Raw genomic sequence first — 20,858 nt, 5'->3', positions numbered from 1 at the left:
ACTGCTCTGCAGCAGCTCAAAACTTTTTGATGAGTATCCAAGCTGTACTGCGAGGGCATCAGTTTTATTCCAGCAATTGACCTGACAGAGAGGAGAACAGACATGCTAGATGAAGTGGAATTACTGTTTCTCTGTACCATTCAGTCGTGAGACAAATATTAAGATGTGTTCCCTCCACAATCTATTTCACTGAAGAATCCTGATTGAGGGGAATTTAAATATTAATTTCTAAAGGAAGGGTAGGAAACTAGAGAATTCAGTATTGAAGTAGAAAAGGAGAGAGAGAAACTGATTTCCCTTCTCTCTGTGGGCACATTCAGCCCTTGACAATGTTGGCAAGAAGATGGACAACCCATAAACCTGAAACATCGAGGCAGTCGTTAACAGTTTCATTAACATAATCACATGCCAGAAAGGAACACTAGAAAAGAATACCCATGCTTACCCAGATTTGGGGGGTGGTGGGCTGTTGTTTTCATGAAGGGTAACAAAATACCTAAGAATAGACACATTAACTGTTTAATAAGAGGATGAGGATTTCTATGAGGAATAATATTTGACTCATGGCAAAGGGATAGCTCCTCATCTGGGAGATAACCACACCTTTGCGTATGTAACCCGGGTGAGACCTTTGGCCCTTTTACTAGTGGTATTTTGTCATTTCTCTGGGGATTGGCACATGATGCTAAATAAGACATTCTTTCACCTAATCAGCTGCAGAAGATAAAAAGAAGGGAAACCTGAAAGTTCAAGGATTAAATGACAACATAACTCAGAATAAAGGAACCCTGTGTCACCAAGGGTTGCCAATCAATACTGGCAAGTTCAGTTACAACTGCCTGATGCTCTTCCTATTTGTTTATGAACTAGAATGTCAGATTTTCATCACAAGGTATAAAAGCCTCCCTTCTTTATCCCGTTCTATCCAGGGAGAATAAAACAACCACCCACTTGCAAAATACTGACACATATGAAGTGGAAAGGCATGGAAAACATTCTGTTCCCTTCCTGGTCTAGGAGAAAGACAGTTATGCCACGAAGATTAGTAATAGTTAGATCATTTAGACCTCCTCAGAAAAGAGGAGGGAATGGGAAGAAATGTCACATCCTGGTCTTCTGAGAGGCCAACAGATCTGCAAGGCACTTCTTATGCAGGGCAGACAGTAAATCTATCATCCATAGCTGGGCTTGTCGGATTCGATCAGAATTGGCACTTCCACCATCTATTAAAGCCAGGACCAGAGCTCCTGCAGTGAGCTCATCTTTTCATATTGTTTCTTCTTACACTCTTCTTCCACAGTAGCAGCATTTTTCTTATTGCGTAACTGATTTAAAGGGTCTGAGGGGAAGACAAATCTGTAACAGATCCTGGCTGTGTCTTTGCGATCTCACTTTCATTTCCCTAATGGCTCTATTGTAATTAGATTTGCAAAACCAGCAAAAGGTCTCATTTTGAATGGCAACAGCTGTTGACATCAAGATTACATTGAATAATTTACTGGTTTAATTTTAGCTGCTAAACAATAAAAGCCTCTTGTCGAAGATTATTTCACCGGCTGGAATGTTCTCTTTTTTCCCCTGGCTGCCTCTCCGTTTCTTTGTATGCTGGACACCAACCGTCTCATCAGAAGACATTTGTAACTTACGTGGCCCACGCAAAACAACAGTTGTGTATGCAGCTACTATTATTTTGTTGCAAAGATTCTTAATTCTGGCTTAGATACATTGGCTGTATATTTCCAAATGTAACAAGTGATTTTGGGCACTTAGACACGACTTGAGAAATTTATGCTCCGACTCCTGTACAGAGTCTGATTTCAGACAAACCTTTTGCATCAGTTCCCATATGAAAAAGGGGGCAGTAACACTTTCGTCTCATGGTAGCACTGCCGGGTTAGCTCGTCAATACCAAGGAGCAGACATGAAATTTCTGTCAACAAGTAAATACTAAAAATAAACTCATTGTACAGGCCTACACTTACATAAGTGTTAATGGCAGCATTTGCTACAAACCAGTGCTAGCTAGCAGGAAAGCTAAGAGCACTGCTGTGAAAAGTTGTTCTCTATGGCTTTCAAAAGGGGTGTAAGCTTTTTCACTGATAAGCTGCTGGACGTTCATGACTGGAACCTGAATGTCACGAGAGACCTGGAAATCAAAGGTTACATTACTGCTGCACACACTCTGTTTTCAGGAGCGGGACAAGTGCTTTACCAAGCCAAACTGTATCTAAATCATGACGCACTACAAATAGCAAATAGTATGGCTCACTTCACAGAATTTGCACTTACCCTTGGGTGCAGTTCGGATGACATGGATGGCACTCATGATCCTCATCAGCGTATTTGAAAATGAAGCTGTTGGCCCCCTGTAAGCCATCAGGACATTTTTCCACACAATTTGGACCATCCTTAAAATGGAAACACTTCGTGCAGTGGTCAGGTCCCTGGAGAGCATGGAAGAAAGAAATGCAGTTCATTCAAGTTACTCTGTCTTTCCTGCTGCACTAGAATTGCAGGTCCTGGCATGACAGCACACTCAGCAATAACTGTAGTAGCATTTCTTTCCCAATAAACAGGGTAGCTGCATGGTTCCAGTCTCTGTTAGAGCAGCGCACATGTAAATCCTGGTGCTTTTGGCCATAAACTTATTCTGTAGAGCGTAAGACTAACTTCCAGCTTCTAAACAGGTTTATCAATATTATTGGTGTGCTTAACACAAAGTACTTCATGCCCACCTGAGAAATTTCCTGCAACACTGTTCAAAACTGAACCATATTTGAAAAGCAACTGCAATGGCCTTTCAGTGGGATCCCCTACTCTGCACTCCAGAATTACTTTCCACACTGTGTTCTCCCTACAGTATCTGGTCACAACAATACTGAAGAACTACAAGGTCTACTTCTTCTTAATACATACGTAGACTAGACTAGACTGTTAAGAACTATAAACCAAGGCTCCTGGACAATGTAAAAGTAAAATTTTAAAGCTGCAATGATAAGCCAGTGTATAACCAAATCTGGTGTTCAGGTTGGGCACTGGTCTAGGATTTTATGTCCATGAGCCCTGCTACAAATCCAAACTTCCCTCGTGGGTTGAACACTTGAAACATTAGCTTCTTGCTTTATGGTTGTGTTGCACAAAACACAGTATTGCCACAAAAATGATGATGAGAATGATTGTCAGTGTAAGGTCTTTTCTTTTTTTTCATTCAGTAGGTAAGTCACAGAAATAAGGAAATAAGTTACGCGTTAGATTTTCTCAATGATGAAGAGCCTAAAATACAACTCCTCATTGCCCAGGATACTTGTGACTTTTAATCTTGGCACTATACAAAAGACCAAAAGAAAGAGACAACTTCTATCTCACAAAAGAGCAATAACCTTTGAAAGAAGACTCACTGGCCATTATAAAAGTGACAGCCACAGTTAACATTCATTTAGGATGCATGAAAAAAATTCTCTATCAAAACAACCTAAAAGGCTAACTTAAGTAAATAAACCCAAACAACATATTGTTCAAGCTCGCTGAGAGATCGAGACAAATTCCTACACTTTTTTGGTGGGGAAAAAAAAAAAGTAACTGAAGTTGTAGTAGAACAGGACAGAACTGAGTATAAAGAATGAAAACAGTGATAAAAGAGGGCACTCAAATCGCAACTGAATGCTATCTGTCATTTAAAAACTTTGTGGATCTGTACCATTAAGGCATTAAGACAACTCAGGAAAGAAAAGGACACTACTTTTTAAACCATTTTCTTAAGGAGACTGATCCAAGGAAGTTTATTTCCAGCATCAATTTAACATGAGCAGAATTCTTTCCCTACATGAAGAATATGCATTTTTTCTGCTTTTGTTAACATTAATTTTCTATAGCCACTCTAAATTCTTTAAGCAGAAAATGCCTGTGCTTTAGGACACTTTAAACAAGCTAGCCCATAATACACCAAATTTTGTTCTTACCGGCCCATAGCACGTGATCATGTTTTCTTCCATCTTTTCACACTGGGGATCACACTCCACACAGACAGAACCATTTGCAAATTCTCGAAATTCCCTAGGAAAATATTTTTGCAGGCAGGTTAGGAGAAAGCAAAAGTGAGACTGAAACTGAGACAGAATAGCTGTCTCTTCACCTGGTGGAAACCATTTCAGCTTCACTAAGGTCAGCAGACTGTGCCAGCTGAGATTGCTTCTGTTTACAACATTATGCTGCTTTACACCAGCTGAAAACCGGGCCCCATCAGCAACCTCATTCATAGGCAGGTGAAGCAGTAGACATCTTGTTTACCAGTATAAAACTAGAGTGTTTTTTCTCCTCTTTCCTTAAGAAATAAGGACCTCATTAACAGGACAAAGCAGCTCATTTCTCAATTTTTATCTATGGAATTGTCCCTCATGGCTCAGATTCAGGAAGCCACTTGTTACATGTGAGACATCACTATCAGATAGGAAAGGATTAGAAAAAGCATTGATCACAGTGCTGTTCTTGTTGTTTTAGTTAAGTCTCTGCGCACACTCCTGTTTTAAAGCCCATTCTACAGAAGGCTCATAACTTTTTTAGCAACAACAATTCTAGACTGAGGTCTGAATCTATAAAATATCAAAACAAATCCTTTTCCTCACTTATTTCATGTATTCACAAGAAACTATCACCCGAGTTGGTTTTTTTTATTAACCACTTATAAGGGGGGAAAAAAGTAGTGATAGTAGGAGGGATTTCTTCCTTCAAACACCTGATGTCTCATTTCAGCTTCCAGTTGCCACTCACAAAAAAACCTCCAGCACCTTCTCAACACAATTCATCCCACCTTCTAAGCTGAGATGAATTAACACCTGAACAGGTCACTTCTCTTCCACTAACCACAGAGAGAATCTATGTAACTAGCTCAGACTGGACACCTAAGCTTTGCAGGTGGATCCCATCTTGTTGCATTAACCAGTTAAAATATTCACATTAAACAGTTAAAGATGTGCTTCACACTCATGTTAGTGGGCTCTAGTAATATTCAGGTAAAGGTGAAGGCCTCTGTGCTTAGTTTATCCACATTCTCCCTCTGCTCCTCTACAGCCATTAGGATCTATTGCAACAATACAGCTGAGGAAAACCTCACTTGACCACGGCAAGTGAGCTCACCCTTCTCTGGCTGTGGAGATAGAGCTTTCCTGTTGAGGACTAGAAGAGAAGTCAAATAGATCTGACCCAACCCTGAAGCACCTTTGCTGCCCTTTCAGTTTGAGCTGAAAAAGACAATTAAAATAATTTAGTTTTTTTATCTTAACTTTAAAAGAGGTGGCAGGGACCTTGCTATACTGTCATACAGGAAGTGAAATTCCACCTGCTTCCCTCCACAGCCTAATTATGAATTTCTTCTGCTGCAGCTAATATAAGCAGTTCAGCTCTGTATTTCTGTCATAAGCCAGACTCAGCCACCTCCAGAAAAGGTGATGCACATGCATGAGTGGGAGAAGGAAAGGGGGGGAAGAACTCATGTTGGTTTTATTATTTATATTTGTGTGTACACATACATAGTGTGTTATGAAAACAAAAAGAGAGTGAGTTTTCCTACTTTGAGGTCCTTATCCTTTATCACATGCCTAAATTTAACTAAGCTGAAAGAACATAACTGTATGTGTTTCTGAATAGGGGTGTCAATATTCAAGTAGGGCTAAATGGTGAGTTTTTTAGTCTTCACCTAAATCAAATTGTTCACATCATCAGGAATGCAAAAGGTGCAGCAAACTTTTGATGTTGCATGAAAATTTTAGTCAGCAGAAAACTAGGTAAAGCCTTCTACACAAGTTCAGATTTGGAAATACTTAAAACTTACCCCACAATATATTTCACTCAAAATCAGTAATATTGGCAATGGAACCAGATATTGATTAATGTAAAACCAAAATAACTTACTCATTAAAGTCCTGAACGATGTAGTCAGCAACTTTAGGGAAAAGTGCAAGGGAAATATCTTACCCATCATACAGGTTACAGGAGTCTATGCAGGTCCTTCCCCTGATGAAGCGCTTGCAGGAGAGACACTGGTCTGGCCCTGGCCCCCAACAGCCATCACTTGAGCATAACTCATTACACACCATTCCATCGGCAGCTGCAGGGAGAGAGGATACCGTCATCAATTCACATAGTCCTCTGAAATCCAAAGGAAAACATTTCATTCAGCATTCTGCCGTAGTCAGAAAAGTAAACTGAACCTTCAGATTTTCTAGAAACAGAATAGAGAAAAACCAGAAAATTATCATCATACCACTACAGAAACACACTGTGTACTCACAGTTTGAATACTATACACACTTCTGGTCTGTTCCTTTCAGAAAGGAGATAGTAGAATGAGAAAAAGATTTAAGAGCACTGCAAGGATGATCAAAACTAGAGAAGAGCTTCTATACCAGGAATAAATAGAGGAGTAGCCTTAGATATGGTTGAGAAAGGACACAATAAAGGTCTATAAAATCATGACAAGAAGATGATAAGTAAGCATGAAACAATTGTTCATTCCTTTGTCCAAGTCCCTCATGGGCATTCAAAGAGACAGGAACCCAATAGGGTTCAAAACTGAGATTTTTCTTCTTAGAAAGTATAGCTCAAGCTGCAGAATTCCCTGACACAGGACATGGTAAATGCCAAAAGTTTAAAGGATTTGAAAAATCAATTGTCCAAATCCACAGAAGGGCTATTAAACTAAAATATAAAACACTACCTCTGAATTGAGGACTCCCTAAAATAAAACTTATGGATGGTGGGGGAAAAGTTGAAGAAAAGTCATTATTAACTGCATTTTTTTAAATTGTTTTTGCAAAAGCACCTGAAGAACCAAAGAGACTTTATATTAAAACCCCAAAAATACATAAAACAAACAACGGTCCCTGTCTCAAAACCAAAATTCAGCTTAAATAAACAAAATGAACAAAGGGTGAGGGGGAAAGGTTGTTTCAAACAATACAATTAATTCTGTGTTTTTATTTTATATAAATCCTTCTCTACATAAATATCTAGATGACTGTGACAGATGGAGAAAATAAGCAAAGAGCAAAAGGAAACACGTTATCTCTCCAGCATCTGAAAAAAGTCCAGTTGCACAGATTCAGCCAGACCCTGGCATGTGAAAGGGTAGATCTCTTAATTTGAATTCACTCTTGCATGATGAAATGTTTTATGCAAATGGTTACATACTAGACTGTGTAGATTAAAAATAGCAAAGATCTGAAATATCAGAGATGGCAAATATATAAACACTTTTTTTTTTTTAAACCACCGGAAACAACTTGAGGGAAGTGTCAAATAATAAATTAAAAGTAGGTTTGTTGGTAGAATTCTACCACTCCCTCCAATGCTGTAGCAAAGATGCCCAGTCAGGAACACATACACACACTGAATACTGTTTTATACAACAGCAACTGCATACACCCAGCACACATTTAAAGAGGGGCAATAGCAAAATCAACAGAAAATCTTTTTGCAAAAATGCAAAAAGCCTTCTGGCAGCTTTATATTCAATAAAAAGACAGTAGTTCTTTGCGCACTATTTTTCTACACTTCTTTCAGTACAGCAGCATAGCTGGGTGACTGGAAAAAAAAGCCCTATTTTCATTTCAGGATGCCTGATGGTCTTGTCTCCACTGTCAAGACTGGAATACTGCAGTTAGGTACTGTCTATTACAATCTACCATAACAATTAAAGAGTATACTGAGTTTTATTACCTGAGAAGCACAAAGCCCTTCTAAATCATGAAAGAGTCAACAGAAAGATGCTTTCTGCTCTCCACAGCATGTTTTAACACTGGTTATTCTGCGCTATGGTGGATATAATGTCCCACATTTGAACCACTGAGTATCTGTCATAGCAGCCTACTGTACGGGAGAGCACACTGCTTCACACAGCGACTCTCTCTTTAACTGCTCTTTAATCACCGCTTTTCATCATGCATCATTGTTTGATTTTGGCACCATGTTTGTCAAATACATCTTTCTGATCTATACAGCATGCCTAGCCTATGTCCTCTTCTGTTTCCTACAAGGCAATTCCTGTACCTCCTTTTGCCTGCTGACATGCAGGAAGTTCCTGTCACACTGGCAGGGTGCTTTCCTTTGACATACACTACCTGTCCCATCCCTCCTCCCACTGTCACCCTGCTTTCTGACCACTGAATTTATCAGAAAGCACTTCTTTCAGAAAAAAAATATGCAATAATTGTATGCATGGTTTCTCTCTCCTAGCCCATGTAGCAAGTAGGCAGGAGGAGTGAAGCTTCTTCCATATTTCCTTTCTTCTTGCAATGGGACATTTTGCTTTACTGAGATTGAGAATGGCAGATTTTCATCTACTTGTTTCTTTTTCTGCCTAGAACATTTTCATAATTCAGTGTCAAAAAAGGACATTTCACCTTTACAAGAAGCATAGGAACCAATCAAAGATTTCATGTCCTCCAGCCCTTGCAGGCAAACTGATCCAAGAACAAGAGATTCGCCAGCACGCTTCCTACTTGTACAGTGCTGTTGCTGACCCTGCATGGCTCTGCTGTACAATATATGTAATTCAGCAGGTAGATGAGCACTGTCTTATTCAATACAATACAATAACCTCAGACATGAAAAGTCTGCACACTTATGTCTTCTCAAGGCTGGAATGCTTGCTTGAATACATTTTTTTTTTTTTTTAAATATCATATATACTTTCTTAATGACAACATCCAGAAGGTGTTCAGAAGTATCTTTTTGGTTCTTCTTTTGCCTCAAAGCTCAAATCAGGTACAGCCAAACATAAAATAATTAAGTTTAGGAGTAATTCCAGGTGTTAATTTAATTTCCTTTAAAGCATATTAATTCTCAGAGATTCCAGCACAGCAAGAGAGACCTGAGCTATTTAGCATGCCATTACCTAGAGATGTCTCGTTCTCTTTCCCTGAGCTCTGCTGTAAATCAGGAGTCATTCTGCTGCAGTCAAAGGAACCACACCACACAAAGCCAGTATGAGCAGAGACAAAAAATCCAGCTTTTCATTACTGTCCTAACCCTAACTTTTTTTAAGCATGGCAATGCTTTTATAACAACTACCAAATGTCAGTAGTTCCACTATGCTGCCACTGACTAAACTTCATAGAAATCAAAGGAACTAGGTGAAAGCTTTGCATTAGCAAATACTACATGTGTAGCCCACACAGCTTCCTTTTTCACCTACTTTTAGACATTTTATGTATATCTCAGTCTAATACTGGCTTTGTGCAGTACAGTTCTGGAGGCGCATTGACTTGGTATTAAAGGCCAGTTTGGGCCTATTTCATGTTCATTGCCTACAGGAGCACCCAGGAAAAAAGTTCCGAGTGATACAGCTGGTCATTTCAGGGGAATCCCAATTATGCCTTAGGATTTAGACCACACTTGAGGGCTCCCTCAGAGCAGACTCCAGCACTTCATGCCTGTTCTGCCAATCTCCCTTGATCTCATCCAGTCTCACGGTGACGTGTGACTGACACTGACCAGACAAATATACGAGTCCTGCCTCACATTGCCTGCCACAGGGACACCTGGGATTAACAGACAGCTTCAGGCTCAAACTGTATCAGCAAATAAAAAAAAAGAAGGAAGAAAACCTAAACCCAGAAATTATCACAGTTCTAATTAAGCAAACTTTTTATATAAATAGTTTTATTTTCTAGTTAATTACTCACTTTAAGTACTTGTCACGCAATAAAAAACCCCACCTTGCTTTGGACATCCCTTTGTTCTCATTTTTAATCTTAAGAATATTAGTAATTCTTCTGATTTTGTTTTACACACTCATCATTGAAAGGCAGTTTCCTATTTGCTTTCTCACCTTTTTTTGTAACTTGAAATTGTGCTTTTATTACCAGTGATTTCCTTTCTTTTCGCTGTTCTCAGCTGTCAGACTACTCTGGGATCAGAATTTATTTACACACGCATGCACACAGTGTTGCACTAAAATATCCCTTCAAATAGCAAGTGACACTATTACAAGATAGCTCAGAAAATATACTGAATAACCTTATGCAAATAAAATGAGAGCTTTTCAGTAAAGAAAATCATGATTACCCTATTGAAATCTAGCCAACACAGTGCCTGTAGTCTATGAAAAAAGCAATAGGAAAAAAAATAATCACTATTTTCTTCTGCTTATTTCTAAGTCACAGAAATGTTTTCATAAATGAATACTGACAAGAAGGGAGTGGGTTTTTTGACAACTTATAAAAACCCATTATCCTTGTCTGTCTTCCTCTTCTTTAATTATAGGGATGGCTAAAGAAATCTTTCAATTTTAGACACATTCTTTAACATTTCCATGAGCTGAGAATGTTCTGAAGCTCCAGCATATCACACAGCCATATATGGAAGGAAAGAACAATAATGCTTTTGACAGGAACTCATTTTCAACGGGCGTTTTAGAACAAGTGTTCATTCTTTATCAATGGGGTCACACAGGTTAGAAGCAGAAAGGTTCAATGTTTTTCCCCAATCTAGACAGATCACAAGAAAATTAGCTATCTAAAAAAAGAAGAATTATTGTTATTTGGCTATAGACTTATGGGCCTGATCCAAAGCTCCGTGAACTCAATAGAAAAGCTTCCACAGACTTCAATTAGCTTTGCATCACACCTGATAATGAATGTAATCATTTATTCAAGTTGTTAACTGGTGGCTAAATTGGCATAATTCATAACAATCACATTTATAACAACCTTCGCCTATAAAGGTTTCACTGTACACTGCGGGTGTCACTAAAGCTGAAAACAATTATTTAAATAACTTTGTATAAAAGAACATTTTTTCTACATTTATTTTGTGTACACTCATATTTAACATGAGTCACCTCTGACTGTTCTGTAAAAATCCCATGCTGGGAAAAAAAGGCAGATTTTTCACTTCAGCACGGAGCAACGGTAAAATCTAACTACCAGAGCACATTCTCTAGTAAATAACTTTATAGTCATTCATTCTGCATCAATAATGTTCATAACGAAGTAAGTTTTATGCACAAACTGTGTTTAACATCACAGTTTATAGTACTAGACAATTAAAAGCCTACATTAGATGAGAGCTTCATGCACTGCATTTTAGATAAATGCTCTCCAATTAATTTCCACTCAGCTTATCAGTTTTAAGATGCCCATTTGCCATCTGAACTCTTAAACAGCCTTGGGAGACACTATCAGACTGTGCTAAAGGTGCAACGTCTGTTGAAGCCTCAATTTGTCCCTTGCCGTCAAGTCTTCTCCTGTAACCTGCCCTGAAGCCTAGGTGTCTTTTAGCATCTATGCAGTTCAGAAGTCTCTCACTGATGATCATGTACTGCTGCCCTTTCCGTGGCGCTCAGCCTCAAAGGTGCCACTTTCTTCTATGTTCCCTGTGCACACAAGCTTGGACACTGACATTTCTATCCCTGAATGTGTGTAGGGAAGGTGGAGAAGAGAAAGGACACATTCCTTCCAGGTACCCACCCCCCTCTGGCCCTGCATGGGACAATATTAGAAAGATAACACAAAGTGATAGAGCTTTGTGGGTTTATGGATTTTTTTTAAATTCAAAAAACACAAATATGGTTTGCTCCTGTATTTTCAACATTCTACAAACAAGTGAAGTCTGCCCTAGGCTTTTAACCAGCTTTTGGAAAAGCCATCTCAAAGGTGGTGAAATATTTGGTGACTACTTTAACATTGTTACGAAGTGGCAGAAATAGCAAGATGAAATAATTGACAGTATCATAAATATATATATATAAATATATAAATATAAATATCACTATATAAAGTATATTTTGCATGTTGGATAATTCTGTAGCATTTTCTACTCTCTGAAGCCTGTTGTCTTTATCTTCCTTATGGAGGGGGAGGGGGGGGGTGAATCAGAGTTCTGTCAAACCCTATAATGTCAGTGTTATCTCAAAGATGAAGCATCACTATAGACTGAACTTTTCCACAAATAATTACTCCCTTAACAATTTTTTTAATATTTCCTCATTGAATTATATGGTCAGCTGAACACAGTATTAAACGGTATGGAAAAGATATCACCATCTTGTGATATATCCTACGAGTCACTTAAATATGATGCTGACCAGATCTTGGAAGCTCTTACACAAGTTTTAAGAAAAGCTACACATGGATATTAAATGTTTGCTATACCTTGCTTTAAGCCGTTAACAATCACTAGGTAGTGAGGAAAGCAAAAACAAGCTGATAGTGACTCAAAATATACAAAGGAATAATAATAAACATACCTGAGAGAGGCTGTAATAATTAACATGGTCTAGACTTGGTTCTTCATTGGAAACCATGTGAAAAAAATGTTTAATGGGTATTTTTATTAACAATTCACACCCTGCTAGCTACCATGCAAGCAGACAGTATTTCTACCGTAGAGGATGGATTCCAATCCTGCAAATATTTACTTAGGCATTTCCCTTCCCCATTCTGACTAGTCGTCTTTGTCACTCAGAGAGGCATGGGCATATGCCCAAGCATCTGCAGGATCAGGGGCTAGAACAGGCAAAATAACTGAAAGGTAGAAATTGAAACCCTAGAGGCTTGCCCTCAGATCACAAACATTCAGGCAGTGGAAGATTTAGAGAAAACTCTCTTAAACCCCAGTCTGTTGGCCTATCCTGAAAATCACAGATGTCTCAGAGGATGCTGGAGAAATCCATCTGGCGCTAAGGAACAGCTCTGCCTTACTCCAAGTAATTGTGAAGATTGTAGTTAGACTTCTAACCTGCAGCAGAACCCATTTAACCCCAGAGAGGTGCTGACTGACAGGCAGAGTTGAAGCAGCAGGATAGCTCTTCTCATCTAATGCTGACTCTCAAAAGGCCACAAAACATTAATCAATTCATTCACACAGATGTGCATACAGAGAGAAAACCACTGTTCCCTGTTAGGATTCAGGAAGTCAACTGTCTAAGACACTGCATTCTGATCAGAGTAACTTGGCCCCTAGCCTGCGTTCATTATATGCAGTCCATTTAATGAACATAGGTTAGAGTCCATTTTTAAAACTAGTCCCTTGGTACTGTGGCTTACATTGTGACTTCTTAAAATGAAATTAATGAGATTTGTTTTCCTCATGAAGATTCCCTTGGTGTTAAATTTCATGAAATATCTTTAGGAGTATTTTTCTTCCTGGAAAATGATGAGTCTATTATAACAAATCCTCAGCAAGCTAAAAGTCAAATAAAGTTTACATTTTCCCTTTGTGTGCAAATGTAGTGACAAGACGTACAGTGCAAGAGGATGATGTGACAGTACATCCAATTTGCATTTGCCCTGAAAGCCCATGTTTCAGTAGTTGTGGCTGCTTCAAAGGAACTCGAACTTAGTGATCACAGGAAAGGGCAAAGAGGTATTTGACAAAGGAGTGCTAACAACTAGTATGAGAATATCTTCCAAACTACTGTGTTCAGCTATGTTCCCCAAGCTCTCAAAACCAGCAAAACAGAAGGGACTCTATTCCATGAACGGAAAAGTGCCTTACGAAGTTCACCTGAGTGGTTTTTGCACTGTCTTCTAACACATTGTAAGTTATAGAGAGCTTGAAGCAAAGAGGAAGCATTACTGTATGAGACATTTTTATACTAAATCTCTAGCAATGGAAGACAGCTGGTTGTTCTTTCATTAAATGATGCATCATTATCAGACAGCTATAGCCAATCTGCTGTTAGAAAACATCAAAGAGCATCGAGAGCAAGATGTTTCTCCCACAGTCAGCAGTTTTTCATATGGTAGAGAGGAATCTTGTACTCTCTGGAAGGTTCACAGGTTCATGTATCTCACAGCAAGATGGGACCACTAGGATCCTGGAATATAACCCTAGTGATTCTTGCACAGTCATCAAGACCTTGTACTACTTCAGACAGATTCTGTTCTGTCAGCTGAAGAAATTCCTTAGGTGAAATCTCAAAGGGTTAAATTCTTCCTATCATGACATACGAAATACACTTGTTACTAGACTGCTAGCACAGAACTAGGTTCCTCCCCGCCACTTGATCCTATACCACTCCAACACTAACAGGGAAAAGCAACTAGCAATCCACCATCCCTGGGCAGATGTGATTCTCTTTCTTGGCAACACCCCTATTTGCCAAATAATATACAATTTTTCATAGTAGGCTTTGCTGGGGGGGGGGGAGAGCAGGGGGAGGAGAGCAGGAAAAACAGAGTGCATACCAGAACTACAAGCCATTTACAAATGCTCTAGCTGGCAAGACTGAAGGCACTAGTTATTCATGGGAAGTCAGGAGATTTCCTCCAAGTTTCTAAGGAGCTGACAGTGCCAGAAAATGCATGCTATTCCCTTGCAAGGCTGATCTTATTCAATGTTCAAATAATATTCACACTCAGAAGAACTCAAAGCAAAGAAAAAGCCTTGAGATGGAAAAAACAAAAAACCAAGAGAACAGCAGACATTAAGATGGTACAAAGCTCACGGATGTTGAGCAACTGGAGCTAATCCAGAACAAGATGAAGTTGGGTGTGTTGAAAATAGAGACTGTACAACCTTCTTTGTCCTGTAACTGGTTAACTCATTTCATTATTCAGGACTATTCTTGGACTCTTCATCAACACTTCATTCCCACAGGACATTATCATCACATGTTCGATCATCTCTGGATGACGAAAAGAGCTACACTACTCTCACAGACAACCACCTGGAGACATTTACTCATGCCTTTGGCTGGGTTACAGCAGTAAGGACACCAGGGCATGAAGCTGTTCAACACACAGGACACGCTTGTGCACTTCCTAACCACAGAAGTACCAGCAGACACTACACCTCTCCTCCACCTTCTGTATTGCATTCCCACAAAACATTCTACCAAATGTAAGGGTCTAATCCATAGTTTCACTGCTACACCAAGGACATCTTTTACAAACATACACAAAACCTTCTACCAAGAAAAGTTCTGTTCAATACATCCTTCCGTCTCACATAACAGAATGTTTACGTCAAAGGATAAAGTATGCTGCAGTTTAAAAGCAGACAGTGGTCTGCTGGAGGTTAAGAAACAATCCTTTCCCTCTACACCCTCAGGCATGGTCACAATTAAATTATCTACGTCAACAGCAAGAGGCATTTCTTTAACCTTCACTTTTTTAATTTGTATGCAGAGAAACAGCCAAATAATAACAATAACAACAACAAACAAAACAAAACCACACAGAGACCTACCAAACAAGAATTTCCACTTCATGTAGCTCTTACATGGCAGAAGAGATTAGAAAAATAACTGAGCAGCACTGATAAATGTATAGTTGTCTTTCACCTAACACTGGAAGGTACCCTCATACCACAGTGATAAGCACAGCCACAAATTCCCTCAAAGCATAACAGAATAATACTTCAAAGGGAGGGGAAAAAGCAAAAGAAAAAAAAAAAAAAGAAATAAAAGAATAAGTTAAGAGTAGGACGACAGCCTGAAAAAAACCAAAGCAAATATTTCTGGCTGGTCAAAGCACAAAACCCAGAAATATCACTTAAACATGCAGCAATTTAATGAATCTCCTCTCTTGCTAGCAGTCTAACAGATGCTTAAAGTGAATTGTATTGCTGCTACAAAATGGCTGTATTAATGCAATTTGCTGCCTGATTTCTGCATAACCAAATTGTTTCATCTGCTACATAGCATTCATTTGCTTTTCAGTACTATGATCTCAGTCCAAGTATTGGCACGTAAGCTTTCCTGAAAGACAATTAGGCCCAATTAAAAGTATTCTTCCTTATCAGATAGGTCAAGTACAGAAAGGAGGAACCTAGTGATCAAAACCAGTCCCAAAAGTCACCTTTCTGGATTAAGACAGGGCTTCTTTGGTGAAGCAGGGTAGGGGAAGCAAAAGATGCTAATCTCACTCTACAAGGAAAGGGCTGTAGTTTTCAAATCTGTAAAATCAGTGCCTTTCATGAATGCTACATTCACTCTGCATTTACGGCGTTCAGAATTCCTATTTGTGAAACTGGATCTCTAATTGGGAAAGTTCACATCACAGTAAGGAAGTAGTACCCTCTCTCTTCTCCCTTTCATTTATTCATACCTTAAAAGATTTCATTTGCCCATAAATCTGCTCGGATGCAGATTGGGCCAAATCCTTAGAGTCTGTAAATGACCATAGATCCACTGATGTCCATGGAGCTCCAAGAGACATCAGCCAAGTTTCTGGCCTGCTCGCTACACTGTATCCCGTCAGTAGTTGTATCATTTTCCCCCCATGTGAGCTAATCATAGGCAAGAAGATTTGCACTGAGCAGCAGTACTTACTGCAGTTCTCTGCTTTTTTATTTCGATGAATGACCGTCTTTTGACTGGGTGTGCTGAAGAGGCTGGTCCAGTTGACAGTGTGGTAGTAGCACAAATTGCTGTTGTCTGTTATGTAGATGTTGCCAGCACTGATTTGCTTCAAGGACTGAAACTGCAGAGAGGTAATGCCTTGTTGCTTTAGGATGAGTAAGGAAAGGCCACTGTGATGAAAACAAAAGTGAGAACAGGAATTAGCTCCAGAAGGCGAAACTTATTAGAGCTGGTTGGGAATTTCCCACTAGAATTAGTTCCTAATGTCAAGATGATCTTTCTGGCAAAACTGAAATTTGGTCAGAAAACTTTTATTTTGGGGTGACACAAATATTTTATGAGTCAACATCCAGTTCTGTTGCCTAGAAAAATTACGAGCCCTGTAAGACTCGTGATACCGCAAGCTGTGATGCTCGCAGCGCTAGGGCAACTGGGCCAGCAAAACACCTCAACTAGTTCCATTTCATCCATTAACATGTTTTTTGAGACAAAGTGCTGCTGAGAAAACTGAATAAAATCCAGATTTTTTTTTTCTAAGACGACAGAATTAATACTATGGTAGTTTATATGCTAAGGAGAAACTGACAAAGTCATGCAAAATGTATTAACATCTTCTGTCAGGCACCAAATTAATGTCATTTATAGTAATACAGGAAGAAATTGTTATTTTCAAGGAAATTTTTCCAGCCCACTTTCTACATTTCATTTTTCTTTTGTTGTAATATGTGGTTATCTCCGTTCTTCATCAAAGGAATGGTAAATGATTGTCTGTGTAACACGGAAATGACTGCATATATTTTATGACTGAAAAACAGTGAAGACAATATCCAGTTTCTGGGCATCCTTTAAGTTATTGTATTTTAATGGTTGTAATTGTTTTCCAGCTGTTCCAAATAAAAATTGCTGCTTCCAAACAGAATGCTACGCTGTAATTCAATCTCAAGGTTTCACTGCTATTCATAATCTGCTTGGGTTGCTGTTTAAGATGCCAGCAGAATCCCATGACTGATTTACTATATATTTACACAATGGGGAACCAGGGATTGCTGTATATATATCATTCAGATACCTTCTTGTGCTTCCCTCATTATTTCTCACCACATTTTCTTCTCTTCAAACGAATTCTTCCATATGACTATTCATACGGAAACATCTCTGGTAAAAATGGCACTACAGAGCTAACGTACACCCCACCTGCATGGTACCTCAGTGATTTCAGTGTTCTTCCAAGTATTTATCTTTTACCATTTCTTAAGACCACATTGTTCTTTGGGCACATGAGCCTGCACTTCCAATCGCAACCATATAAACTTCCTGATAAGGGGGCTAAATTCTGCTATTAATGTCTTTTAACTTATGTTTCACATTCACAAGGTATTTTAAACCATTAAATGTACTTTCTGGACAATGAGTTAACAGCTACAGCAATGAACCAAGATGGGGGTTTTTTGGGTATTTTGGGGATTCTTTTAAATCATTATGTTCAAAAGATATTACCCATTATAAACAACTGATTAGCAAAGATACTGGTAATGAATACCTTGGTAACAAAGAAAAACATATCAATTTATGATGCCCATCCCAAAGGATGTTGTGTTCTGTGCTACTGAACAAAGAATCATTGAATACTAATAAAAAACGATTCCATCAACAGAGGAAGTACCTTACCTATAGAGAGCTCTTCCACCAATAGTAACCAAGTTAGAAAACACCCTGAAATCTGTCATATTCTCAGGCCATGACTGTATGTTCAAATACCCTGAAGGAGAAAAAGGTAAGCATACGAATATCAATGACTTCAGCCATAAAGACTGCTTTATCACATACATGAATTAGGATAGGCTTAGCCTATAAATGAAAGACACTGCTGGTCTGAGAAAAAGAAATAAATAGGTAATGAATGCTGCAGACTACTGTCTTTAAATTCATCAGGCTGCTCACCACTGTTTCCTCCAAGAAGGCAAAGGAGGATTAACAGTCATAGCAGCATTACGTCCACTTTCAACAGACACAGTGAGGGTGAACCTAAACACAGGCTGAAATCTTGCAAGGCGTCCCAGCCTTTTCTAAACAGCAGCAGGAAAAATGGAGATTTGCCTGAATTAAGAACATTTAGTTTTAAAATGTGCTAGAGACTTGGGACAGAAGTTGAGAGATTCGTTATGATGCACTAAAGATGACAAGACTTCCCTAAAACAAAGAACTTGCATTCATTTCTGAGTGCGTGCGTGTGCGAGGACTGTTCATCCAGAGAGCATTCTCTGCACAAATATGTGGGACTACTTATTTTGTGCTACACAGACCTCTACAGAGTGCAGTTCCCTATGATTTTGATTCAGTACTGGACTGAAATGCAGTACATCTTGAAGCATAGGGGTAATTCCACTTAAGTAGTAGAGCTGAGACTGTCAATTAGACAGTGTGCTTAAGAATGGCAAATTACAGACACCCAGATGCCAGATTATCTTTTACATTAATTAGGGAGAGATTTACAGCTTACTTTCATTTTTTAATCCCACTGGTTTGCTGAAATACACAACTTTTGAGAGGTGAAGCACATGGGAGAGAACTCATTTCAAATGCCAAACCCCTGTTGAGCTCCACCCAGCTACAATCATGCTTGTAGCGTCCAAAGATTTTTTTTTTTGTGCATGAAATAGAATTTTTTTTTTCATTTCCCTATCTATACATTATCAGCAATCAATTGAGAACTCAGAGCTGTAGTATCTTCCTCCCTATCCCCCGAATGGTGAAACAACAACCAGCAAGATGCAAGAAAAGAAGTACCGAGTTCTAGTTATATGACCCCACTGAAAAGCCACAAAAGATGGGGGGGACTACCACCCCACACATTATACATTTGTCTTTAAATTACAGAAGCTAATTTGCAGCAGCATCTGCTGTTAGACCAAGAGAAGAAGCTGCAAAACCAGATTGGTTTGTCTGTTTTTTTCCAAGGTATATTTCAAATGCTTTCAAGTGAAGACCAAGACCCCTTGCCCACTCAACAGTAATGTCTTGGTCTTCTGATGCTTGTGTACCCCAAACATAATGGGTATTCTGTATTCATGAGCAAAGGACAACACATTGTAAAGATCAACTGATACTGAAGTTGTTGTGTATTAAACTTTTATGAAGTTTACAGTGCAGTTGAGTTGAAAGAAAAAAGCACCTTGTGTTCTTCAGAAAACCCAACAAATGACAACCATAAATGCAACCTGAGAAGTTCAGATTATATGAAATCAGAAGTGTGTTACCTGTTATCTCTCTCACTGTTTGGAAGATATTTAATTTCTCTGGATTGATTGCGGCGATTGTGTGATACGGGTCCCTGAAAGATTAAAAGGACAAAATGGGATATTCTGAATAAAAAAAGATCATGTTCTCAAAACTGTACCATGTAGAAAGCAGTATTCAGGAGGTCAACACTTTGCTTTTAGGCAGCATATGATTCGGATTTCTTCAGACTGTTTCCAATTTCTTCAGACTGTTGTTCCTGCAGAACCTGTGTCTAACTTCTCCCAAGTCATCTTGATGGAAAATAATGGTGCCTAGCATCTTTAAGGTTCAAATCATTAATGTTTTAGCAAATATTTATGCTCACAGAAAATTAAGGGATTCTGAACAAGCATGGGTGATCTCCCTAAAAGAAAGATGAATTTTCAACATTTTTTCCAGGAATACTAGCTCAAATGGTACAGTTGTGATACTGTACTACCAGGACTAACAAAACTGCTACTGAAACGAGTGACAAGCTATAAGCCAAACAAAACTAAGAGCTTGCCAGCGGTTCCTGACACATGGCATTAAAAGGGTACACTTTTTAGAAGGTGTTGAACAGGGAACATCAAAAAGCACAGACCCTTGCCAAGCAAGTTTGTCACCTGAGAAATGAAATACACCCAAACATTAAAATCTCAAAGTTACATATGCTACAGTGTAAAAAGATGAAGCTGACCTTGATTTTGAGAGTGCCATCATTAAGCAAATAATTCCACCCACCCCACCCCAAATTTTAAAGGAGTAAAGAATCTCCAACTATTTAAGAAGCCAACTAGAAGCCTAATCCAAACAAAAATCCTTTAAAAATTCAGGAAAAGATTCTTTTGTAACACATTGTTATGGTATTTCTGAGGGTTTTCTGAGGGTAGGAAACATCCTCAGTAAATGTGGAGCACACATTTCCACCTCTGCTCCTTCTGCTTTCCAAGAGACGTCGTTCTTGGAATTGGAACATGGAGGTAATCAACCAGGCTGTCTTTGGGGATAGGCCTCAGAAATCTGTGTGGCGACAGACTGATGGGGTCACTTCTAACCATTCTGGAGGCCATTCCAGGTTAGCAGCAACAAAACAAGCTCTCGAACCTTAGCATAAAGCCCAGTGCACCACAGAAGCATCATATACACTTAATTTTAACAATTTGGAGCTCTCAGAAAACTAGGCAACAAGTTTTGGCTACCTAACAGAAACACAGCATTTTGCTTTTACAATGCATTACTATTAAAAAAGGAAAACCCTTGCCTGTACTAAGCATGAGGTTGCTGAATTTCACCT

General features: G+C 38.9%; 1 protein-coding gene across 1 annotated transcript in view; it reads right to left on the bottom strand.

Annotated features, from left to right (window-relative positions):
• Positions 1 to 20,858, bottom strand: part of ERBB4 (erb-b2 receptor tyrosine kinase 4) — a 665,446-nt gene that overhangs the window by 168,015 nt on the left and 476,573 nt on the right. The window contains exons 10-15 of the mRNA XM_076342111.1: positions 19,561 to 19,634; positions 17,972 to 18,062; positions 16,274 to 16,473; positions 5,971 to 6,103; positions 3,960 to 4,053; positions 2,290 to 2,444 (exon numbers count right to left, since the gene is read on the bottom strand). Of these exons, the coding sequence (XP_076198226.1) occupies positions 2,290 to 2,444; positions 3,960 to 4,053; positions 5,971 to 6,103; positions 16,274 to 16,473; positions 17,972 to 18,062; positions 19,561 to 19,634 (747 nt within the window). The remainder of the gene's footprint in view (positions 1 to 2,289; positions 2,445 to 3,959; positions 4,054 to 5,970; positions 6,104 to 16,273; positions 16,474 to 17,971; positions 18,063 to 19,560; positions 19,635 to 20,858) is intronic.

The sequence above is a fragment of the Aptenodytes patagonicus genome, chromosome 6, assembly GCF_965638725.1.
Source record: "Aptenodytes patagonicus chromosome 6, bAptPat1.pri.cur, whole genome shotgun sequence".
Lineage (NCBI taxonomy): Eukaryota > Metazoa > Chordata > Aves > Sphenisciformes > Spheniscidae > Aptenodytes > Aptenodytes patagonicus.
The sequence above is the reverse complement of the archived record's forward strand: the minus strand, read 5'-3'. Positions and strand labels throughout refer to the sequence as shown.